Raw genomic sequence first — 24392 nt, 5'->3', positions numbered from 1 at the left:
TGTAATGCTGTGTGTGTGTGTGTGTGTGTGTGTGTTTGGCAGAGAGTTGAACTGTTTATAGGATTCGATATGTGACCAAGAAATTGCGTGGCCGTGGTTGTCTCTGTGACGGTAAGACTAGGGGGAATGGCAGGGAGGTGTGTGCTGTGGGGTACAGGATGGTTGTGTGGAGTGTGACTGTGATTATCGTGGTCAGCTGTGTGCTCATGCGCACCAGGCTGAGCAGGTGGAGGGGAGTGTGCTGCTTGGAGGATGTGTGAGTGTGGGAGACGTGTCAAGGACACAGTCCGAGTGATGCGTGGCTGTGGTCGAGCTGTGCGTGTCGCTGTGAGCGGTACTCTATGAGGCCGTGTCTTGAACAGTCGACTCAGCAGTTTAAGTTTGCGCGTGATGTTGTAGGTGGTTGTATACATGAATAAGGGTCGTGGTTGTCAAGATGACTCAATGAACTGGTATGGTTGTGAGTTTGATCATTTATAGGACTTGTGTGTAAGGTGTGAAGCTGTTAGTATGATGTGATGTATGTACACACACGTACAGCGTACACGGAGATTGACATGTGCGTGAAAACATATAGATAGGGAAAGAAGGAGATTGGGGGTGGAGAGCCTGCTGTGTATAAAACCCACAAGGTTACACACCTGCCCTTACTCTGTGTCTGAGTGGATGTGATTGTGAGCATGTGCCCAGGTGCAGAAAGCGCTGGGCTGCTTTAGGGGATGCCATGGCCGGAGTGAAGTCAGCCTGCGAGTCTGTGCAGGAAAACATGGAACTCCGTGTGCCTCCACCGCCATCTGTGCCGTGGGCACCCGCTTGTGAAGGTGGAAGAGCCAGCATCAGGTCATTTGCACTTTTCGTGTGTGAAACTCTAGTGTGTCTGTGTGTGCGAGTCCCCGGCTGGCCGGGCAGGGGCGGTGGAGGAAGCCTGGAGGAGTGATGACAGGTCCACCATGAGTCCTGGGAGCCGGCGAGGGAGGCAGGCGTGGGAGGGAGGGCTGGCTGCAGCGGGGTGTGGGGGTGTGGGAGAGGGTATGTGTCACGGCCAAACGTTCAAGGAGACAGTCGGAACGGGACTGATTTGGGATTTAGTTACATTTTCGCAAGTCAAGAGGGGTGAGGGAGGAGACGGTTTATTTGTGTGTTGGCTTTTATTTTTTACATTTTTATTGATTCAGAGCATTGTGTTAGTTTCAGGTGTAGAGCAAAGTGATTCGGTTGTATTTTATCTTTATTTTTCACATTGTTTTCTGCTGTAAGTTATGATAATATATTGAGGATAGTTTCCTGTGCTATGCAGTAGATTCTTGTTGGTTATTGATTTTACATAAGTATATGTTAATCCCAAACCCCTAATTTATCCCTCCCCACCCCCTGCCCCCTTTGGTAACCATATGTTTCTTTTCTGTCTGGCATTTTATTTCTCTTTTTCTTTTATAGTTTTATTTGTTTTTGGCTGTGCTGGATCTTCCTTGCTGCGTGGGCCACTCTAGTTGCGGTGTGTGGGCTTCTCGTCGCGGTGGGCTCTCTTGCTGCGGAGGACAGGCTCTAGGCGCTTGGGTTCCATAGTTTCAGTTCCCGGGCTCTAGACTGCATGCTCAGTAGCCATGAGGCACCGGCTTATTGCTCTGCGGCATGTGGGATCTTCCCGGACCAGGAATTGAATCTGTGTCTCCTGCATTCTCAGACGGATTCTTTACCACTGAGCCTCCAAGGAAGCCCATGGCGTTTATTTCTGAAAGGAAAATGTACCTGTGTGTTGGGTTGTGTTTTTCAGAGGGGAGTGTATGTGTGTTGTTTGTTGTTTTTTTTTTTTAATGTTTGTTTATTTGTTTGGCTGTGCCGGGTCTTCATTGCAACACCCCGGATCATTAGTTGCAGCATGTGAGAGCTAGTTCCCTGACCAGGGATCGAACCCAGGCCCCCTGCTTTGGGAGCATGGAGTCTTAGCCACCAGGAAAGTTCCTACATATGCTATTTCTGAAAAAAGAATATATGTGTGTGTGTGCGCCTGAGTTAGTGTGTTGTAGTAGGTTGTATTTTGAAAAGAAAACACGGATGTGAGTGGGTGTGTTGAGTTGTATTTTTAAAAGAAAGTGTGTGTGTGTTGTATTTCTGAAAGGAGAATGTGTATTGTTGTATTTCTGAGATGGAGTGCATGTAGAGGCATATTTCTGAGAGTATGTCTTGTTTTATATTTGAAATAAGGAAGCGTATGTGTCATATATCCAAGAGGAGAATGTGTACAGCGTGGTTTTAAGAAGGGAGGGTGTGCGTGTGTTGAGGTCCGTTTCTCAGAGGAGAGTGTGTGTGTGTGTCCCAGAGACATCGTCCCCAGTGTTGTTGACCTTGTCACCCCCATACAACCCCATGCCGTCCCACGTGTGAGACCCTCCCCCCCACCCATTACCGTCTGGGACTCAGACCCTCAGCTGTCACACGGCCCGTGTGACTCCCCTGGGCCACATGTGTGTCCCAGCACGCCTGGGGCTGGCCGGGCCTGTCTGCAGTGGAGGGTGGAGATGGTTTCCTCTGGTCTGTCAGCTCTTCGGGTCCCCAGGAATCGCCACACGTGGGGACCCTCCCTGACCTCCCCAGGCCTCCTCGGCTTCCCGCACCCCAGCCCCGTGGCCCTCTGCTCCGCCCCACCCCACCCGCAGTTGTCTGACTGGTTCCCAACAAAAACACCCTGAGAGTGAGCTCACGGAGAGGCTGCCGCCTCCACACGTCCCGCCCCACACGCCCAGCCGGGGAGGGCACCTCCAGTCCAGGTCACACAGCCGGGCCGGCCGGGACGGGCATCCGGGGTCCTTGGGGTGGGGAGGGCTGACCAGGTGAGCTGAGGGCAGGTGGGCGGCCGCGGGATGGCTGCTTGGTCGCCTGGGTTAGTTCCACATGGGAAGGTTTGGGAGTTGTCCTCGCGGCCGGGCCCCGGCGCTGAGACAGGCGAAGGAACCAGAAAGTCTCCAGCTGCGGGCTCGGCAGGATGGGCGTGGGACAGGTTGCCGGCTACAGTGAGGAGAGCGTGGAGGCAGAGGGCTGGCTGGGATGGGCAGGTGGGGTGATGGCTGGGAGGGGCCGTGCGACCCAGCAACACGGAGGCCGAGGGGCGGGCTTGCCCGGCCCCGGCAGTGACCAGCAACCCTGCACCCTGGCCCCGGTCACCCCCAGGAGCAGCCATGTCCGTGCAGGTGGCAGCCCCGGGAGGTGTGGGGCTGGGCCTGGAGCGCCCAAGCCCCGAGGAGCTGGTGCGGCAGACGCGGCAAGTGGTGAAGGGGCTGGAGGCCCTGCGGGCAGAGCACCGGGGCCTGGCTGGGCACCTGGCGGAGGCCCTGGCGGCCCAGGGCCCGGCGGCTGGCCTGGAGCTGCTGGAAGAGAAGCAGCAGGTGGTGAGCCACTCACTGGAGGCCATCGAGCTGGGGCTGGGCGAGGCCCAGGTAGGTGTGAGGGGCGCGCTGTCTGCGGTGGTGTGGCTCAGGCCTGGGGGGTTGCCCAGGGGTGAGGGGCCAGGAGTGCTGGAGGATGGTCTTGGCGAAAGGGGGGCCTAGGGGCACTCGGCCCGGGACAGGGAGCCTCTAGTCCCGAGATGGGATCCCTAACCTGCAGTTGTGGGGGTTTCCTTCTGTGTGACAGGGACCCCTGAACCAGGTGGGGTCCTTCCATAGAAGGGTGGGTCCTGGGCACACTTCGGGGGTGCCCGGGTGGGATATGACGTGTCCCTGTGTGTGATCTGTGTGTCTGCATGAAATGGGAGGGAGGGGTTCCCCCAGCAGAATTGGGCTGTGACCCTGGGACTCGCTAAGCATCCCTGGAGCCACATCGGAGGGCTCTCTGTAATCTGGGGGACCCTGGGGAGAAGGGGGTGCTCTGGCTTGATTTGAGGCCCTGGGCTGGGTCGGGGGCCATCTGGCAGGGTTGGGGCCAGGCCTCTGACTTGCCGCCCCCCTGGCAGGTGCTGCTGGCGCTGTCGGCACACGTGGGTGCCCTGGAGGCGGAGAAGCAGCGGCTGCGGGCGCAGGCCCGGCGGCTGGCCCAGGAGAACGCGTGGCTGCGGGAGGAGCTGGAGGAGACACAGCGGCGGCTGCGGGCCAGCGAGGAGGCCGTGGCCCAGCTGGAGGAGGAGAAGAGCCACCTGGAGTTCCTGGGGCAGCTGCGGCAGTACGACCCGCCCGCGGAGAGCCAGGTGCGGCTGGGCCGGCGAGGCGGGGCCCCCTGACCCTCTGCAGAGCCCCCACCTTCAAAGGTTCCCTGGCCTCCCTGGAACCTCCGAAGAACCCCCTCACAAATCCTAGACCCACTGGAACTTACTCAGAAGCCCGCCCCAAGCCCAACTGCCCCACAAAGCCCAGGATGCTCCGCAAGCCCTCAGGAGGCCCCCGGGACCCCTGCCCACCACCTCCCTCCAACCCTGGGATTCAGGACGACCCCTGTCTCGGAGTCAGACTCCCAAGCCCCGTGATGCCCCACTTTCCTCCTCTCTCTGCAGCAGCCCGAGTCCCCCCCTCGCCGGGACAGCCTGGCCTCCCTGTTCCCCAGTGAGGAGGAGGAACGGAGAGGTGGGTGCGGGGCTCAGCCATGGAGGACAGGTGGCTGAGGCTGGGGAGGGGGCGTCTGAGTCGCTGGACCCTGAGGTCACTGGGGAGGATGGGGCAGGTCAGGGCTGGGTGTCAGGAGGGTGAAGCAGGTGGCTGTGGGTGTTTGGGCGGGGGGGCGGTGACAGGGGGCAGGTGAGGCTAGAAAAGCTGGAAACCAGGCCTGTCATGGTGACCATAGTGCCAGAAACCCGGCGGCTGCCATGCATCCATCCCACAGGCCAGGCCCCCTCCTTCGGGCCAGTGAGAGGCCTGGGATTCCCATTTCAGGAGCCAGTGCAGGGGCCCGTGGTCCCAGGGGCCAGCGAGGCAGCGGTGGCTTTGGGGGGGCATGTGTCCCCTTCTGTGTGGGCTGGGGAAGCAGGAGGCCTGCAGTGACTCGGTGCCCCGCACGCACCCCCAGGTCCAGAGGCAGCGGGGGCCGCGGCAGCCCAGCAGGGTGGCTATGAGATCCCGGCCCGCCTCCGGACTCTGCACAACCTGGTGATCCAGTACGCGAGCCAGGGCCGCTACGAGGTGGCTGTGCCGCTGTGCCGGCAGGCCCTGGAGGACCTGGAGCGGAGCTCGGGCCACTGCCACCCCGACGTGGCCACCATGCTCAACATCCTGGCGCTGGTGTACCGGTGGGGGCTGCCGCCGCTGGAGGGGAGATGGGGGATGTTGTTGGGCAGAAGTGGGGAGCCCTGGTGTCCTGCTCTACAGCACAGGGTACCTGCAGGGGTGGGGCGGAAGGGGATGGAGATCTGGAGAGACCACCGAGACTCGGGCAGAGGAGTCAGTGTGGGCAAGAGACCCCCAACAGAGTGGGGCGGAGGCCTGGGGCGGCAGAGGCTTGGCAGCCACCTGGGCATGTAGGGACCCCGTGCCAGATCTGGGAGGTGTGGGGACACCCAGAAGGGACCCCCGGGGAATGCCACCCACACTCAGTTCAGCCAGCTCCTGGCCTGCCAGCGTCAGCCCAGCCCAGGGCCTTGGCCTAATCCCCTGCCCCCGGGGCTGCTCCACAGAGACCAGAACAAGTACAAAGAGGCCACAGACCTGCTCCACGATGCCCTGCAGATCCGGGAGCAGACGCTGGGCCCCGAGCACCCTGCGGTGAGTGGGGGCCCGTGGGGGAGGGCGGGGGGCTGTGGGCTGGGCCTCCCCACCCCTGACCCCCTCTTCACCCCACAGGTGGCCGCCACCCTCAACAACCTGGCCGTCCTCTACGGGAAGCGCGGGCGTTACCGGGAGGCAGAGCCCCTGTGCCAGCGTGCCCTGGAGATCCGGGAGAAGGTACTGCCCAGCCTGGCTCCTGCGGGGCCCCCATCCCACACGGCCCTTCCCCTCTGATCCTGAAGCGCTCGACTCTGTGGCTCTGGCATGACCCTGACTTGTTCTCGTGACCCCCGACCTTTCGTGTCCTTTCCCATGTGATGTGAACCTGGAACCAGTTTGAACCTCGAGTGCCCAGTCCCCTGACTCACCACCCTTGACTCCAGCTCCCAACTCATGAGCCTCGTCATGACGGCTGCTGGCAACACGTGGCCCGCCACCCCCAGATGACTTGTGACCCCGTGACCCCTAGGTCCTGGGCGCCGACCACCCGGATGTGGCCAAGCAGCTCAACAACCTGGCCCTGCTCTGCCAGAACCAGGGCAAGTTCGAGGAGGTGGAGCGGCACTACGCCCGGGCCCTGAGCATTTACGAGGCCCTGGGCGGGCCCCACGACCCCAATGTGGCCAAGACGAAGAACAACCTGGTGAGGGCCTCTGGGGGCTCGGGGGCTCGGTCCTGGGGCCCCAGCACCAGGCAAGCACCCATTATCTGAGGGGGCCTTGCCCTGCAGAGAACAGGGGCCCCACCTCTGCCCAGCCCTTGAGGGTGCCCCATGGGGCAGGGCTTCCACACCAGTGAGGCTCCCCAGCTCAGAGGACATGGAAGGGTTGGGAAACTGGCAGGCTGGTGGGGGCCAGAGAACAGCTCCGGGCAGAGAGGAGGCCAGAGAGACTGGCCAGAAGCAGAGAGCGTTTATTGAGCCAGGCCCCCTTCTCAGGACTTTGCCTGGACCGTGTTCTCAAGGGCCCTGCAAGGTAAGTGCTCCCACTGCCCCACTGTGCAGATGAGGAAGCTGAGGCAGAGAGAGGGCTGTCGCTGGCTCACGGTGGAGTGGGGAGCAGGCCCCTGCTCAGAGCCAGCAGGTCACCTTCCCTGTGGGAAGCGGTGGGCTCGGGCTCCAAGCCCACTCTGCAGGTGGCCGGGGGCCTGGAGTGCCGGGCAAGGCCGGGCTGCTTCCTGGGGGGCCAGGAAGGAGGTGCCGGGTGCAGCGTCTAGATGAGCCAGGATCACTCAGGCCGTGCCCTCCCCGCAGGCCTCAGCCTACCTGAAGCAGAACAAGTACCAGCAGGCGGAAGAGCTGTACAAAGAGATCCTCCGCAGGGAGGCCCTGCCCGCCCCGCTCGGTGAGCCCCCGGCCCCTCCCCTGCCCCGGGGGCTGCTCAGCTTCCCCCCCACAATGTCCCCATCTGTCCCCAGGAGCCCCCAACACAGGCACTGCCGGTGACGCACAGCAGCAGGTGAGGAGGGCTTTGTGCGGGCTCCCAGGGGAAGGGGGGCCCGGGTGGCAGAGGAGGCTGACCAGTGTCCCCGGCGCCCTCCCCAGACCCTTCGTCGAAGCAGCTCCTTCTCTAAGCTCCGGGAGTCCATCCGGCGCGGAAGCGAGAAGCTGGTCTCCCGACTCCGAGGCGAGGGGGCGGCGGGGACGGCCGGGTGAGTCCTCCCCCTCCCCCTGTCCTGCTTGAGGACTGTGCGTGGCTCCCGTCTCCCCTGTGACACACACCAAGCCCGGTGCCCGAGTCTCCCAGGGTGGGAGCCAGACTCACTGGTGCCGCCCTGTTCCTGGGCAGGATGAAGAGGGCCATGTCGCTCAGCATGCTGAACACGGATGGCTCAAGGGTGCCTGAGAACCAGGTGAGGGGACCCTGGATCAGGGATGGGACAGACCCAGAGGCCGGGGGGGATGGTCAGGCTGGCATTGGAATGGACATCCAGATGTGAGCATGATGGGTTTTATTTGGGTAGATGCAGGAGGACAGGCAGACAAGCGGGCCGGTGGCGTAGCCCTGCTGCGCTGCGGCAGCCCCGTGTCCCGCCCTCACCCCCCCTGCCTGTCCCCAGTTCCCCAGGCAGCACCTGAGCGAGGCCTCGCGGACCCTCAGCGCCAGCACCCAGGACCTGGGCCCCCGCTAGAGGCGACAGGACCACGTGGCTGCGGCTCCTCAGGAGGAGCGGGCGGGACGGGCGAGGGGAGGGAGTGCTCTCCTCTCCCTAACGGCTCCGGCCTCCCTGAGCTCCGCTCCTGAGATTAAAGGCTGTAGATCTGGCAGCTAGAAGGTCTGCCTGAGGTGTCCTCTGGGGACCTCCAGGCCTCTCCTGGAGGCCCCTCCGAGCACCGGGACCCGGGCTGGCTGAGGCTCAGGCATCACGGCCCCGCCTGGCGCTACAGCTGCTGGGCAATCTGCTCAATCCTCCGCAGCGTCTCCTCCGACTCCAGCTGCTCCAGGCTGAGCAGGGACAGGCCCAGCTGGTCCTCCTGGGAGTGGGGAGAGGGGGTATCAGCTGGCCCATGTCCCCACACAGGGCTCTGGTAATGACAGGAGGTGCCACCCAGGGGCCCAGGACAGGATGCTTGAACTTGAAATGCCCAGTTAACTCGGGGCAGCCTGTCCCTGTGAACGGAAGACGGGCCCAGGGAGGGAGGTGTCAGAGCGCCAGGTCTGAGCCAGAGAGGGCTGGCCTTCCATGGGCCCCACGATCAGCCGGGCACACCCTGACATCAGGAGCCCTCAACTCTTCCCCCAGCAGCCAGGCACGGGTGGGGAGGTGGCATGCACACAAACCTCCCTGTCTGAGGCAGGCTGGGTTTGGGGTTCAGGGGTCTTCCCGGAAGAGGGCTCACCCGGTGGAAGGGCTGTGCCATCTGCCTCAGGAAGTACTTGGCGACTTGGACCCCCTCGTCGACGGTCAGGTTGAGGTTGGCGTCCGTGAGGTGCTCCTGGATCCACCGGGGCAGCTTCCCCCGCTTGTCAGCCCGAGCAAACCGCTGGTGGTGGTGGAGATGTCAGTACCCTGGGCGGGGAGCCCAGGCACCCGCGGCCTGGCCCTCCCCCTCTGATTGGCGGGGGCCCTGAACCCGCACCTTGTCAGCAAAGACCATCAGGCCATAGTCCGTCTTGCCCCGGATGGCCCGACCCACACACTGGGCGGCGTGACGCATGGCGTCAAAGGTGAGAAAGTCATTCTCACGAATCTGGAACTGGTCCCGAAGGTATTCCAGCCGTGCCTGTGGGTGCAGAGATAGGGGCCAGGGCCCTTCCTCACACTAGCCCCAGGTGAGGCCTTCACATCCGCCCGCCCCTAGCGAGGCTCACCTTGAGAATGCGGCTCTGGGTGTAGACGTAGGGCACCCCGAACATGATGACGGCCCGCCCATAGTGGTGCACTGTGGGGCGAGGGGAGCAAGAGGCCTGACTGCGTGGGGCCCAGGGGCTCTTGCCGTTGGAGGGGGTCCCCAAGGGCCCTGCCGGGCGCCCAGGGATGGAGGTAAGGGTAGGCCCCTGTGTGTGCCAGGCAGTGGGTGGGTGAGGTTCCCTCGGGGAACAGAAATGGCCACGCAGGGGCAGGGAAGGCCGAGTCCACTCACCAAAGTCGATTCCCTCAGACACCTTGCCTCGGGCCACCGAGAGCAGGATGGCCCCGCGGCCGTTCTCGCAGGCCTGGGGAGGGGGGACCAGGACACAGACGCATCACCGGGGAGCTGTGCCGCCTCTGGCCCCTCTCTGCCCAGACTCCCCTCGTCCCCCCAGTACCCACCTCCTGGTACTTCTCCAGGGCGACGCTGGTCTCAGCCCCATCCTGGGTCTCGATGAAGAGCAGCTTATTCCTCTGGATGTTCTCCAGGATGCCCTTAGGGGAGGACACGGGGAGGTCAGGATGTGGGCGGCGGACGGTCGGTTCAAGGACGGGGCTGTCCTGCTTAAACTAAGCTCTGCCACCGACTCCCCGGCGACAGGCCACCCCTGTCCCCCGGCCTCAGCCTGCCCTCTGGAGACCGGGGGAGGGTGGTGGCAGGGTCCAGCCTCACTTCTTTGGAAAACTCTGTGATCCGGAGAGGGAGCCAATCGCCATCTTTTGGACAAGTGGGGCAGGCACATGGCTCAGGGTGACCAATCAGGATGCTCCACCCCCAGCTGGTGATTGGTGGAGAGGCTGATGTAGGCCAGGCAGAGCCAATCAGAGGCTGCCTTGAGCGTTCACATTTGACACTGAAATAGATCCATGGTTCTGATCAAGGACAGATGTGTGACAGACCAGAGACAACACAGAGGGTCCAAAACAGCCCCAACACAGATCTCTGTCACGTGTGCCACTCAGTGTGGTGGGGGAGCTCTTCTCAGTAAATGGTCTGGAGCAACAGACTTCCAAATGGTAAAAAGCTGAACCGTGACTTACATCCTACACAAAGACGAACCTGCGGTACCTCACAGAGCTTAGATGTGAAAGTTAAGACTACACTTCTAGACAGAAACACAGGACCTCTGTGACCCTAGGGTAGACAGAGGTTCCTTAACTAGGACACAAAAGACACTGGGGATGTGGGGCTCAAGTGGCTGACGCCGTGTGGAAAGAGCCTGAGGACAAGACCGAGGTCTTGTCTGTGTGGATGACATTCCCACATGCTCCCTGGTGCTCACATTAGCCATGTTCACTTGTCTCACCCCAGAGAAGCGCTTCCTCTGACTTACCCGAGAGTTGGGCTCATGGTACAGAATATCCTATCAGGGGCCCAGTGCTGAGCTGTGGTGAACCCCATTTCCAGAATGCCCCATGACCTCGCCCACACACTCCCCAGAAGGGACTCCTACTGGCTCCTTGCCCTGAGTCTCTGTTCAGCCTTAATTCTCCAGAACCTTCCAACAGCAATAGCAACCTGCTACAGTCACACCTGCTACCCAGCGTCTCCACACCACGCCATATGAGCTGCAGGGACAGCTGGGGGTGTGAAAGTGAAGTCGCTCAGTAGTCTCCGACTGTTTGCAAGCCCATGGACTGACTATAGCCTACCCAAAGGAGCAAAGAGGGAACCAGGAACCCCTCAGGTGGGGTGTGGTCAGCCTCTGAGAGGCACACCTCTGGGGAAGGGGCCCAGCGAGGCCGCTGATGTCCTAGTTCTTAACCTGGATGTGGGGGCACAGTGAACACAGTTCCTTAAACTGCCCTGTGCAGGTTTTAGATGCTGTCCTGTCACTTACAACACATGTCACCATCTAAAACACAAGAGGGAAGAAGCCAACAGAGGAACAGAGCCGAGAGCTAGGAGGGTCTGTGCACGGGGCAAGAGGCGGCGTACCTGCTCGTACCAGGAGGCCACGGTGCTCTCCATGTACTGGTAGCTGGTGAAGAAGGCCACGATGCCATCAGGGACCACGGCAGACATCTCCAGCAGGAGGTTTCCGTAGTTCCGGATCACCGCTGTGAGGGGTCAGAGGCTGGACCGTCTCCTGGCCTGGGTCCTCCTCCCCACTCCCCATCAGAGCTTTCCTGTCTTAAACTTGGGGTTCCTAGGAACCCCACTGCTGACTGTTCACACGCATCCCAATTCTCCTTCCAGACTCGTGCGAGGACTGCCCCTTGACCCACCAAAGTTAGGTGTGGCCATGTGACTTGCCACGGCCAGTGAAGAAAGGGCCGTGTCACGTCCAGGTGAGGAGCTTTCTGAGCCAGTGCGCAACCCACCAGGACCCCTCCCTTCCCACCTCGCCAGCGCAGTGATGTGTCCGATGGTGGAGGTTCCTAGAGGGAGCGATCCGTGGCAGGCCCCCACCAACCCACAGTGGCATGTAGCACCGGCAAGGACCTCTGTGTGAAGCCACTTTGGTTTGTTACTGCATCCATGACCCAGCTCATGCTGACCGATCCACCTCCCCTCTTGGGACCCACACAAACCACCCCCTGTGGGAACCATACCAATATCTTCCCGGGTCTCAAACTTGGAACTGATGGCCACCTGGTCATTGCCACGGCCGATGATCTGGAGAGGGCGAGAGAGGCCATGAGAAGCACATGAGCAGCAGCCACCCCGTGTGTGCTCACGGGCTGCGGGCTTTTCATAGACACAGTGTAACCAAGTGAACCCGCAGCTACCCTCTTATCTGCAGGGTGCAGATGAGTGACCTCAGGCTCACAGAGGGCGAGTCGCCCGCCCAAGGTCACCCAGCAAATAGACCACAGAGATGGAACTGACCCCAAGTCTCACCAGCAAGGATCCTCTAATCTGCCCCAGCCTCCAGCCAGGCGGTTCCAGGAAGCTGCCCCTCACCCCACAGGCAAAATCACAGAAGCACCGTGTGTGGAGGGTCCGCACCAGCCCGCAAGCCCTGCAGGGCAGGTCCGAGAACCAACACCCTCGGGAAGCGCCAGGCGCTTCAGTCCGGCACGGACTCATCTGGTAGCCAGAGCCGCCCTGCCCGGGTCCTGCTCAGCGTGCTGACAGGTCTCCGTGGTCTGACTCATCAGCACGTCTGCTCAAATGTGATTTCCACTAGAGGGTTTGCTCAGACCCCTTGGGAGTGTTTCAAGTCTGGAAAATTCTCAACTCTAAAACACATCTGCCCAGCAACTTCAGAAACGGGACTGAAGGCCCATGTTAACAAGGTTCATTTTACAGAGAAGAGGACCGAGGCCAACTGGCAGGGTCACTTAGCAATGTCACTGCCAGACGATGGGCCAGGCAAAACCATGGTAAGTAAGTAGCAGGCCCTGGGCCATGAAAGCCTTTCACACTCACTAAATCCCCTCAGCCACCCTGGGAGATCAGAGAGGGGGTGTTCCCATTTCACAGATGAGAAAACTGAGGCTCGGGGAGTCAAACTCAAGCCCAGGTCCGTCAGAACCCAGAATCCATGCCCTCAGCTGCCTGAGCAGTGGAGAGAGGAAGGGCGGCCCTCACTCCCACCACCCTCCCCGTCACCTCCCCAACGCACCATGGGGCAGAGGCAGACCCGGGCCAACGTCATGGTGAAGGTTGCCATGGTGACGGGATGGAAGTCCAGGATCTTGGGGTAGATGTCCAGCGGGGACAGTGTCTACAGCGGGAAAACAGAGGGATCTCAGCAGGACTGGGCAGGAATCAGGAGACCCCTGGGGAGGGCTGGGGGCCAGAAGGGAGGGTCCTCACCCCGGATGTGATGATAACTGACTGGAAGCGCTCAAACACGGGTTTGATGGCCAGCGAGGCATCCATGCAGCTGTGAGGAGCAGACCAGTGTGGTTAGGGCCAGGCTGCGGGGGCCGGGCCCCTGTGGGTCTGCTGACATCCCCCCTGGGTGGGATCTCACCTGAAGTGCAGGATGGGGTTGGCAATGGTCGGGGTCCTGTCGTCAAAGGGCTCGATGATGATGGTGAAACCTACAGGGGGCCGGTGAGACTCCTTGAGCACCAATCATGACTCCGTCCACTCCCCCGCACCCCCACCCAAGGCACTCGGCCACCCCGCCCCCCCCCCCCACTTTCTCCCTCCACTCCAGTCCCCCTCCCCTCACATTCCTCAGTGAATGGGACCAGCCATCAGCAGCCCAAAGCTATGACCCAGGCCCGAGTCCAATATATACTCCAACCTGCCCACCCCTCCCCCTGGGCTGACACCTATGTGAATGTTCACAGAGGACACTGAGTCGGGCACCAGAGGCTCATCCCTCACCCTCCGGGGACCATGGGGGCCCACCACACCCCTCCAGCCAAAGCCTCCAGCCTTCTCCCACAGCCTTCTGTCTAAGCAGTCAGGAGGCCGGTCAGCTCTGCTCCAAAGTCCGGCTGCCCTCTGACCACTTTCCCTGCCCCCGCCCAGACCAGCCACCATCAGCCCCTGCCTGGCCCACCGCAGTTGCCTCCTCATCCCCACTCCCTTCACAGCGGCCAGAGGATCCTTGAAATCGAGTCAGGTCACATCCCTCCCTGCTCAGAAGCCCCCAGGGCTCCCCCCAAAGTCCCTCCCAGGGTCCAGAACTGTCGGTGGGATCCTACCACGCCGACCCCCTTTCCTCTGTGCTCACGGGCTTCCTGCCTGACTTTCAAAACCACCAGGGTCACAAAAAAAAATCACAACCCCACCAGAGTCATTCCACCCCAGAGCCTTTGCACTTGCCCCACTGTCTGGAAAGCTTCCCTAGGCGGCTGGCTCCTGGTCATTCAGAACTCAGCTCAAATGTCAGCTCCTCAGGAAAGCCACCCAGGTCCCCGGGGACACTGTGTGCATGCTCCAACACAGCGACATGTTCGTTTCTCATGAAAACTATCACGTTCTGGAATAATCTTACCCACGTTTTTATCTTTGCTACCTGTCTTCCCCGCTAGAAGTTCTGGGAGGTCAAGAATGAGGTCTTTCATGGTTCCTGTCACTTCCCCAGGGCTGGGCCTGGCCCATTTATTGAGCAAATAAATGAATGAACACATCCACATAATCGATTTCACTTAGCAAAGCTTTTTTTAAAAATATCATCATGTCCTCTGTGCCGAACCCTGTACTAGGAACACAGCAGTGACTGAGAGCCCTGGCCTCGCCCTCTCAGGACTCACAGCCCAGGGATGGGGACATGGCTGTCCCCAGAGTGACCACTCTGAGTGGGCAAGGCTGGGACAGGGGAGCCTAAAGGAGGGGGCCTGGCCCAGCCTGGGAGCCAGAGGGGCTTCCTGGAGGAGGAGGAGACGTCTCTCCTGAGCCAAGAACTGAGGGGTGAGGGGGAGAAAGTTGGGAAGATGGGGAAGGCTGTGCCAGGTACAAGAATGTGAAGTGTCGGTAGACGGAAAAGTGGGGAAGAGAGGAGGACAGACAGACCGAGAGGGGGGATGGGATGGACAGAGGGACAGAGGCAGAACAAACATTCCAGGGACACTTGCTGCCCATCGGCCCTGGGGTGGGGGACAGGCTATCTTCCTGCCAAGGCCGGGCCCTCCAGCGGGCTGTCAGACAGGCTGACCTAGTTTGTTGGATAGAGGAGTAATCCCAGGGGATGCGACTGAGCCCTTGGCAGCTTAAAGCTGCTGAGTAGGGGGCGGAGCGCTCCCCTGTACCCTCCCAGCAGGCTGGGAGTCTGAGCGTCCTCTCCCTCAGGCGCCAAGTCCTGGCCTCTTCACCCCCCACAACTCCCTCTAGCACCCCTCGTGCCCTGGCCCAGCCTCCGCCAGGAGAATCCTCTGAAGCACAATCTGACCCTGCCTCTCCCTGTTCTGAGCCTGCCATGGCTCCCCAGTGCCGCGAGGAGCAGAACAACCACCCCCTCACCCCGCCCCCAAGGCTGAATGGACCCCACAGAACCTCTCCCGCCTCGTCTCACAGCACTGCCCACCCCCTCTCCTCCACCTGCGGCCAGAGGGAGCCTTTGAAAATAACCCACCTAAGCACAAGGCTCACTCACTCAAGGGCTGTTCATGGCTCCCCGCTGCCCTCAAAATAAAGCCCAGGGCACTTCCCTGGTGGTCCAGTGGCTAAAACTCCGCACTCCCATTACCAGGGACCCGGGTTCAATCCCTGGTCAGGGAATTAGGTCCCATATGCCTCAACTAAAGATCTTGCGTGTCACAACTAAGACCAGGTGCGGCTAGTAAATTTTTTTTTAAAAGTCCAAACTCCACAGCCCAGCCTGTCCAAGTCCCAGGGGCACCCTCTAGGCTCTGCCGGATCCTGATTCCGGCTGCCGGGGGCCGGCAGAGGCGCACTCACCCTTGGCGTAGGTGCTGACGAGCGTGGCGAAGTTAGCAAGGAGAGTGAGTGGGGAGAAGTCAGTGAGGTCTGAGATCTCCAAGGTGTGCAGGAGGGAGCGGAGGCGCTCGGCGCAGAACCTGGTGGGGTGGGGGGACAGGCAGGTGAGGGAGGTGGTGGCTGCAGGCCAGACAGCCCCCTTGTCACCATCAGAGCACGTGCCCACACGCCATCTCCCCAGCTGCCTGACCGTTCCGGGAGGTCGGGGTCTGGGTCACTCTGTGTCCTTACCTCGTACTACTGCCCATCACGGGGGGGCGCAGCCACGGGAGGGTACACAGACCTATAATCTCACATCCTAGTCACTGCTCAAATTCTTAGATGGTAAAGAAATCTGCCTGCAAGGCAGGAGACCCAGGCTCAATTCCTGGGTTGGGAAGATCCCCTGGAGAAGGGCATGGCAATCCACTCCAGTATTCTTGCCTGGAGAATCCCATGGACAGAGGAGCCTGGCGGGCTACAGTCCATGGGGTTGCAAAGAGTCGGACATGACTGAAGCGACTAACACTCCAGAGTCACACAGTCCTCACATGAGGTAACGCTCTCCTACACAGGTTCTCAATCAAAAGGGGCGACCCACGACCACCCGCAGCATCCCATGGTCTTCACGTGAACCCTGCAGGGCCACATGGCCGTACGCTCCCACCCAGAACCCTCACGAGGTCTCCGTCACAGTCACTGTCCTCGGTGACACAGCATTAGAACTCCACACGCGCCCAGAGGATGGCCTCACACACCGGGCCTGACACAGGCTCTATCAGCGGCGCACATGCAAGGCTGCCCAGCTCGAGGCAGGGGCAGGCCGTGGAGCGGGAGCACCCGGCTTTGGCGCCAGGCAGACGGTCAAGTTTAAAACCTGCCTCCTGGGACCTTCCTGGCGGGCCAGTGGTTAAGACGCCCAATGCAGGGGGCCCAGGTTCAATCCCTGGTCAGGGGACTAGATCCCACAAGCAATCTGTCTTTCTATCCCCCAGGCTTGATCAGACGGCCCCTCTGTGTTCCCTCAGTCCCCAGGACTCCCCCCAGCCCTGGACTGTCCCTGTCTGGGACGGATCTGTCTCCCCAACTGGACTGTGAGCCCAGGAGGGCAGGGCCAGGGCCGTCTCTGCCACTGCTGTGTCCCCAGCACGAGCAGGCCCTCGGAACACGGATCCTGCGACTCAGATCCGCTCTGGCCTCACAAATCTCTCCTGACGGTAGAAGGGTGAGGCCGCACCAAGGGCTCCCACCTCCTCAGAGGCAGAGCAGCCAGGAGCCTCAGAGCGCCACCGGCCGGGCTTGCGGTCACAACCACACACAGCACCGTGTGGCTTCCCCTCCACGGGACACAGCGTCCTCATCGGCAGCACGAGGCGGGGACGCTGTGTTGAGTCCCCAGGACGTGGCCCGTAAAGTGCTCGGCTCATGTCAGTGCCCTAGACCGGGAGGGTTCCTGGGGCCGCTGCTTTGTCATTAAACCACCACAGGAACCTGGGAGGAAAGGGGCTGCCCCCTACCCCTTGCACAGAGGAGGAAACTGAGGCTCAGAGAAGACCAAAGACTGACCCACAGCAAAGGCAAAGCAGAGAAAGCTCCACCCCTGCTCCCGGGCCCTCATCACCGCCCTGTCCCCAGACTGCACCGAGGGGCTGGCTCCTGCCCAGGGGCGATGAGAGGCCCTGGCCGGAGGAAACAGGGAGTGGGGGCCCACAGCGTTTTCTCCCAGCTCCCACCCTGCTGCCCCTCATCAGGAACCCCTCTCCAGGGCCGCTCCCTCCACGGCCTGGAGTGAGAACACCCTTGAGCACTGGCGAGGGCCCTGGGGTCTCGCCCCTCCAACCCCGCACACAGTCTTCCATCACACTCCTCGAGGTCAGTTCTCTGATCATGGCTACTGACACCGGTGACACGACGACCCCGGGCGCCGACCCCCACCCCTGACGGGAACCCCCCCCCACGCCCAGCCTGGGGGTGGGGGTGGGGGGGCGCACCTGAGGGGCTTGCGCTGGATGCAGACGCGCTGGGCCAGGCCGCTGAGGAAGGCGGGCGGGCTCTCCTGGACCACGTGCTGCACCCGCAGGCGCCACTTGACGTACTCCAGCAGGCGGCGCAGGAAGCCCAGGAAGTGCTCGGCCGTGCGGATGGAGCCGGGCACCGCCTCTGCGGGGAGACAGGCTCAGCCAGGCGCTGGGCGCTGAGCGGGGGGGTGGGGCGCGGGGGCGAGGCGGGGGGCGCGGCTCACCCTGCAGCACTTCGTCGGGCAGCACGGGGTTGGCCAGGTGGGCATCGGTCTCCCGGGCGGCGCTGGCCTCCCGCAGCCCCTCCACCAGGCGGCGGTACTCCTCCCGCAGCCGCTGCTCGTCTGTCTCCTTGATCCTGCGGGAAGTCGAGGTGTGGGAAGAGCTGGGCCACTTGGGGGGCTGGTCAGGCGCCAGGGTCTACGGGCCGGGGCACCCCCACCTGAGCACCGTCTTCTGCAGGGTCTCCAGGTTGGCCTGGCAGCGATCCAGGGTACGGCGGGTGAGGTTGACGCTCATGGAGTCGATGCAGACGTTGTCTGGGAAGAGGACTGGGCTCAGGCAAGCGGACGCAGCAGCAGCGGAGGGGCTACCTCGCCTCCCCACCCGGCTCTCTGCTCACCGATGTTGTGGGCCTCGTCAAAGACGACCACGGCCTTGCGGGCCAACTCCTTGGACACCAGGTCGGCAATCTTGGGGTCCAGCAGGTAGTGGTAGCTGTAGACCACCACGTTGGCGTGCAGGATCTGGGGGCCAAGGGGGCAGGGTCACCCCAGCTCTCCTGCCAGTGCCCACCCCCAGGGCCCCACTGCCCCGTGGGCTCCACCCTCCCTGGTCACAGAGGTGAGGCAAAGAGAGGGACCCAGGCAGCTGGACAGACAGACACAGACATGCAGGCAGAGGCGAGGAACAAACAGAAGTGAACAGGTAGAGACAGACTGATGAACAGATATAGGCACAGACCAATAGGGAGATCTCGGCAGGCAGGCAGGCAGGCAGGCAGGTGGGTGGGCAGCCTGTAACCCTCCCACCCGCCTGCGGCCACAGCGCCTCCTCACTGAGTATCGGGCCAGGAAGTACGGGCACCAGCCCTGGCGCCGCCCCACGGCCTTCAGGTCGTCCAGGTTGTAGATGCCCGTTGGGAGGGGCACCTGGCGCCCGTGGACATCAAACTCCTGGGGTGAGAGGGTGGCTGGGGGTCAGGGGGGTTGACTGTGGCAACTCGCCCTCCCTCGCCCCCCGCTGCCCCGCAGGTACCTCGTAGAAGCGGCAGTGGGGCAGGCTGGAGTCCCGCTGGTACTGCGCCCGCACGTACGAGGCCGTGAGGCTGTGGCATTTCCCGTCCACGTCCTTCCCAAAGCGCAGGGGCGTCACCTGCAGGCCGGGGAGCATCTTAGCACCGGGACAGACCAAGAAGCCGGAGCACAGCTGGAACTCGGGGCTCAACACCTGACAGCTAGGGGAGTGGGGGGTCACCCTGTGAGATGACCAGGGTGGGACTCGGGCGTTTGTGGAAAACTTGTCCTGAACCTGCTTCGTGATTAAACAGTTAAGGCACCTGCAAACTTACTTACTGCAAGGATGCAAGAGTGGCCCAACTGTTGGGATCTTATTCCTTTTAAAATGTTAAACCCTAGGACTTCCCTGGTGGGTAAGAATCCGCCTGCCAATGCAGGGGACACGGATTCGATCCCTGGTCCGGGAAGATCCCACATGCCGCGGAGCAGCTAAGACCGTGTGCCACAACTGCTGGGCCGAGTCTAGAGCCTGTGCTCTGCCACAAAAGAAGCCACCGCGATGAAAAGCACGCACCGCGACGAGAGGGTAGGCCCTGCTCGCTGCATCTAGAGAAAGCCCGGGCGCAGCAATGAAAGCCCAACACGGCCAAAAATAAATGATAAAACAAAAAAAACACAATGGCAATTATACCTCAGATTTTTTTTTTTTTAACATTAAAGCTTGAAGAGCCTTCAGCATGTAGATTAAGGGTAACCACTTTATCTTTTAAAATGCTACAACAGCCAGAAACCTCGCAAGGTCTGAGAAGCAGAGGAGGTTCTGATCGCAGTTTGAGACCCTCCTTAGCCCTGCCCTGCTCCGAGTGCTCCGAGGCTCTGTTGGTGGCACCGTCACAGCCCAGGGCTGCCCTGCCTCGGAACGAAACCTTTCTCTCCCCAAAGTGAGGGCTCTGAGGCTGTGGGCCCCTCCCTCTCCCTTTCCCATTTCATCAGTTGCAAAGACTATGCTACTTCTTTCTCTTTCTTTACATTGTGTTACTATTATTTTTAAATAATAATAATGCCTTTACATTTTATTATTATTACTTTTAACAAGCAATACAGGGGCTTCTATGTTGATCCAGGGTGAAGATTCTGCACTGCCAATACAGGGGGTGCAGGTTCGATCCCTAGTTGAGGAACTAAGATCCCACATGCCTTGGCGTGCAGCCAAAAGACAATAAATGAAAATAGGTCCAAGTATGTCATATGAGGCACACAAGGTTAAATGTGTCATAGATGCTCCCACAGAAAAGTATTTTAAAACTCTGAAAACCTTCGCTAGGACTGAAGCAGAAAGCTAATGGCAAATCTACTTTGAAAAACTCAATTCAGTCCAGATGAAGACTACAGCTATGTTGGTAAGTCCTTCCAAGGCAGCAGGCCTATGGAAGGAAAATACTGAGGTGGAAATATCTGGCACAATCTTTAGCCTTATCCAAGTCACTATACAGCTCTGGAGACAACTAAGACACCACCCTGAAATACAGTATAATACTGCTTGTGTCCTTACCACATTTCCAGAAAACCTACTCCAGTTCATTAATTCTCGACTTCTTACTATCCTAAGGGGGACAGAACCACCCTTTGAACGTGTTCTGGGCACACCATGCAGCGGTTTACTGCATGGTGCCTCTTCATTTATGGCTCTTAATTTAAAGTCCTAAGTCAAACTCTTATGTAAAAGCAAGCATCTCAAGGGACTTCTCTGGTGGTCCAGTGGCTAAGACTCCCAGCTCCCAGTGCAGGGGTCCCGGGTTTGATTCCTGGTCAGAGAATTAGATCTTGCATGCTACAACTAAACCCAGCACAGCTAAGTAAACACATAAATAAATCAAGTGGCCTAGCACAGTTGGCCCTTCTGATCTGCAGTTCCCGATTCCACAGATATGAAGTGTCAACTCTACATAACATGACCTATACATTTTATAACTAGAAGTCTGTATTTTTTGACTGCTTCACCCATTTCGCCCAGCCCCCACCTCCTTGCCCAATCTTATCAACAACAGTATGAAGCAGGTAATTAATTATCCCCATTTTACAGACAGGCGGACTGAGGCCCAGACAGCAGAAATCACCTATGCAAGAGTACACGGCTAGTACGTTTCAGAATCAGGAAACCAGGCCTGCCAGACTCCAGGAGCTACCTTTTCACCTCTCCCAGGCTGGGGGAAGTGCGAAGGCTTCCCGGAGGAGGTATGCCTGAGCCATGAACGATGAGCTGGCACGTGATGAGTGAGAACAGAACTCTGTGCAGGGCCCCTGCACATCTCCCTGAGATGTCTGGTCTGGGTGGGGATCTAGAACTCCCGGGTGGATGGAAGAGTTTCCTCAACCCTGACACTTAGGGAGAGGGGAGGAACTGAGCGCTCACCTCGGGATGAATACACAGGTTCTTCCGGGAGCTCAGAGCCAGCCCCAAAAATGGCAGCTTCTCGCCCTCCTGTTTCTCATAGAAGCTGAGTAACTTTCGAAGCTCTTCAATCACCTGTTACAGTTGATGAGGGAGGGGGGAACTGGCCTCAATGAAAGCCCAAGCCCCTGTCCAGGCAGGCTCCAGCCCCTTCCTCAGCTTCCCACACGCCCAAAGCTATGATGGCAACCACCAGGGGGACAGATGGGTTAGGGGACAGTGAGGGCGGGGGGCCCTGGGATGGACGGGGCTCACCTTCTCAATCTCAGGCACAGTCCTCGAGCAGTAGATGAGTTTAGTCACCTCCAGGGGATACGCCTGCCGACAACCACAGGCTCAGCCTCGGCCTCCGTCCAGCCTCCTCCTTCTGCCCCCACTTCGGGCCCAAGGAGTCACTTACCCGCTGGTATGCCATGATCAGGGCCAACAGAGACACTGTCTTCCCAGTGCCTGAGGGCATCTCCAGGACTCCATGACCCTGTTTGTGGTGGGCAGGAGGGACATGACACAGGCACTCAAAACTCCAGGGACACAGACTCTGGGACCCTCCCCCCAGAATGAAACCATCTTGGAATAACAGGACAACACAGTGGTTAGACATCTAGGCCCCAGGGGCAGTGGATTTGAACCCCACTTTTGCCACTTTGGTTGAGTGGTCTTAGGCAAGACCTCTCAACTTCTCTGAGGACTCTGTATCTCTAAAAACTGGTCTACAGTGGTGAGGACTCTAAGCTTTCACTACTGAGGGCCCAGGTTCAAACCCTGGTCAGGGAACTATGATCATGCAAGCCATGCAGTGCAGCCAGAAAAAAAAAGGGGGGGGGGGTTGGGGGTCTAATAAGCTCTTCTTCATCACAGGACTATGAGGATTAGTAACAAACTGAGGGCTAAATATTTAGTACAGTATCTGATATGCATGTATGCTAAGTCCCTTCAGCCATGTCTCTTTGCGACCCCATGACTGTAGGACTATAGCCCTCAAGGGTCCTCTGTCCATGGGATTCTCCAGGCAAGAATACCGGAGTGGGTTTCCATGCCCTTCTCCAGGGGATCTTCCCAACCCAGGAATCTCCTGCATTGCAGGCAGATTCTTTACTGTCTGCACTACCAGGGAAGTTCTATATGATATGTAGTGAGCCCTCTCTTTTAATTTACCAAGCAGCCCCACAGCACTTAACTCTGTGCCTGGCACTATTACTAAGTGTCTTAAATCAGCGTATCTCAACCTCGACCCTCTTGACATTTGGAGGCCAGATAACACTTGACTGTGGGGTCTATCCCCCACTGCAGCAGCAAATGTGGCCTCTATGTACTAGACGCCAGTTGCACTCCTACTCCACTAGTATTGACAATTGGGAATGTCTCCACACTTTGCTGAATGTCCTCTGGGGGTCAAAATGGTCCCCAGTTGAGAACATCTGCCTTACTTAGTGAATTAACCCCTGCAGCCCTCATTAATATGAAAGTGAAAGTAGTGAAGTGTTAGTTGTTCAGTCCTGTCTGATTCTTTGCAACCCAATGGACTGTAACCCGCCAGGCTCCTCTGTCCATGGAATTCTCCAGACAAGAATACTGGAGTGGGTTGCCTTTCTCTTCTCCAGGGGATCTTCCCCACTCAGGGATTGAATCCGAGCCTCTTGCATTGTAGATACATTCTTTACCGTCTGAGCCACCTGGAATGCCCCATATTAAGCTGAGGTAGGTACTATTACTATGGCTATTTTACCAAGGTACAGCCCGTGGAGGGGAGATTAAGTGACTTGCCCAAAGACACACTGCTGTGGGTAGCCAATTCCTGAGTCTCTATATACCTAAGCCAATCACCGAGCAGTTCAGCCTTTGATAAAGGTCAGCTGCAGCTATTTTTAATTACTATTATTTGAGATACCAAGTTTGGTAGTGCTGGCTATCACAAGGACCTCAGATTTCTAAACCCTAGACCAGGGGTCCCCAACCTCCAGGATCTAATGCCTGAAGATCTGAGGCCTAATGATCCAATGCCTGATAGACCTGATAGAATAATAATAGAAATAAACTGCACAATGATGAGTTTGAATCTCTCCGTCCGCAAACTGTCTTCTCCAAAACTGGTCTTTGGTGCCAAAAAGGCTGGGGACCGCTGCAATCTGAGTCTTAGACGCGCGTGTGTCAGCCCCACCTGTCAGGTGGGCAGCGGCGGGCACGGCCCACCCACCTTGGCATCCAGCGTGCGTTTGAGCTCCAGCATGTACGAGAACTGCTCCGGGTAAATGTAGTCGTAAGGGAAGTAGACCAGCAGCCCGTCCACGTTGAGCCTGGCGGCGGGGGCTGCCGGATCAGTCCCCCGTCCCCTCAGCCCCTCTCCAGCCCCCACACTCCCCTGCCGTCGGGCCGAGAGCGGTTGCCGGCCAAGCACCGACCGTGTGGTCCGTCCCGCTCATCCCCCCAGCTCTCCAGGAACCTCCAGGTCCCTTCGGCATTCCCTCGCTGGCCCTCCCCGCGGCTACCCCCACCCCAGCGCGGCAGCCTCCCTTCGCTCCGCCGGGGCCCGAGGCCTGACCACGCGTCCCCGCATCTTTCGGACCCCCAAGCCCGCTCGCGAGCCGCGAACCCAGGGCCCCCCTCTCACTTCATGGCGCCGGTCGCTGCTTGAAGCGGCGTCGGCCCGCCTCCCTCATGAATATTCAGGAAAGACAGGCTCCTCAGGGCATCCTCGAGGCGCTGCCCCACCTTCTTCTCGACGCCATTGGCTGAACCTGCCCGTCACTCCCCACTGGAGCGACGTCAGGCGGCACAGTGCGCGTGCGCACGGCAATTGCGGGAGAGGCGGTGCCGGAGGCATCGCGGAGGATCGCCGAGTACCCAGAACAAAATGTTGATGGAAGAGAACTGAGAGAATCGATCTCATTTGCCGGCAGTCGGTCTTCCTGCGTCTGTACAGATAGATTACCTGAGCAGCAAATGCATACTCAATTCTATTCTATTCTATTCTTGGTTTTAAGAGGTCCTCCTCCCTTTCCCCCCAACTTCAATAAAGTAACCAAGTCTAGAATGGGAGAACCCAGAAAGGGTCAGAGCCTGGGAGATCATAGAGGGCTTCCTGGGAATCTTCCCAACTCAGGGGTCGAACCTAGGTCTCCTGCATTGCAGGCGGATTCTCTACCATCTGAGCCACCAGGGGAGCCCTGTGCTGTACATAGTCGCTCAGTCGTATCCGACTCTTCGCGACTCCATGGACTGCAGCCCACCAGGCTCCTCTGTCCATGGGATTCTCCAGGCAGCAGCTCCCAGTTATCTGATGCCCCGTGTATTTGCGCTTCCTGACTTCCGATGCACGGCGTA

At 59.5% G+C, this 24392-nt stretch overlaps 2 protein-coding genes across 2 annotated transcripts; one reads left to right on the top strand and one right to left on the bottom strand.

The window, feature by feature from the left end:
- The first annotated feature begins 3161 nt into the window (after nt 1-3161).
- Nucleotides 3162-7831, top strand: KLC3 (kinesin light chain 3). The gene is made up of 12 exons (XM_020898206.2): nt 3162-3434; nt 3950-4180; nt 4484-4553; nt 4993-5212; nt 5597-5684; nt 5763-5864; nt 6157-6330; nt 6940-7030; nt 7104-7144; nt 7231-7337; nt 7475-7538; nt 7746-7831. The coding sequence occupies exons 1-12, from the start codon at nt 3177-3179 to the stop codon at nt 7815-7817; spliced, it is 1518 nt and encodes a 505-aa protein (XP_020753865.2). The 5' UTR covers nt 3162-3176; the 3' UTR covers nt 7818-7831.
- Nucleotides 7621-23788, bottom strand: ERCC2 (ERCC excision repair 2, TFIIH core complex helicase subunit). Its single transcript, XM_020898148.2, has 23 exons — nt 23680-23788; nt 23266-23365; nt 21472-21549; nt 21327-21389; nt 21033-21146; nt 18639-18755; nt 18440-18556; nt 18004-18127; nt 17824-17920; nt 17606-17739; nt 17355-17523; nt 15346-15464; nt 12965-13034; nt 12805-12874; nt 12611-12712; nt 11595-11658; nt 10978-11099; nt 9441-9533; nt 9271-9343; nt 8999-9069; nt 8767-8910; nt 8527-8670; nt 7621-8160 (listed from the first exon to the last, which is right to left on the bottom strand). The coding sequence occupies exons 1-23, from the start codon at nt 23682-23684 to the stop codon at nt 8068-8070; spliced, it is 2283 nt and encodes a 760-aa protein (XP_020753807.2). The 5' UTR covers nt 23685-23788; the 3' UTR covers nt 7621-8067.
- Between the last annotated feature and the right edge of the window lie 604 nt (nt 23789-24392).

The sequence above is a fragment of the Odocoileus virginianus genome, chromosome 20, assembly GCF_023699985.2.
Source record: "Odocoileus virginianus isolate 20LAN1187 ecotype Illinois chromosome 20, Ovbor_1.2, whole genome shotgun sequence".
Lineage (NCBI taxonomy): Eukaryota > Metazoa > Chordata > Mammalia > Artiodactyla > Cervidae > Odocoileus > Odocoileus virginianus.
The sequence above is the reverse complement of the archived record's forward strand: the minus strand, read 5'-3'. Positions and strand labels throughout refer to the sequence as shown.

Coding starts and splice junctions, on each gene's coding strand:
- KLC3 (XM_020898206.2), top strand. CDS start 3,177: ATGTCCGTGCAGGTGGCAGCCCCGGGAGGTGTGGGGCTGGGCCTGGAG. Junction 4,554..4,992: donor TGAGGAGGAGGAACGGAGAG/GTGGGTGCGGGG, acceptor ACGCACCCCCAG/GTCCAGAGGCAGCGGGGGCC. Junction 7,539..7,745: donor CAAGGGTGCCTGAGAACCAG/GTGAGGGGACCC, acceptor GCCTGTCCCCAG/TTCCCCAGGCAGCACCTGAG.
- ERCC2 (XM_020898148.2), bottom strand. Junction 21,550..23,265: donor AACGCACGCTGGATGCCAAG/GTGGGTGGGCCG, acceptor CACCACAAACAG/GGTCATGGAGTCCTGGAGAT. Junction 8,161..8,526: donor TGGCACAGCCCTTCCACCGG/GTGAGCCCTCTT, acceptor CCCCACTCCCAG/GAGGACCAGCTGGGCCTGTC.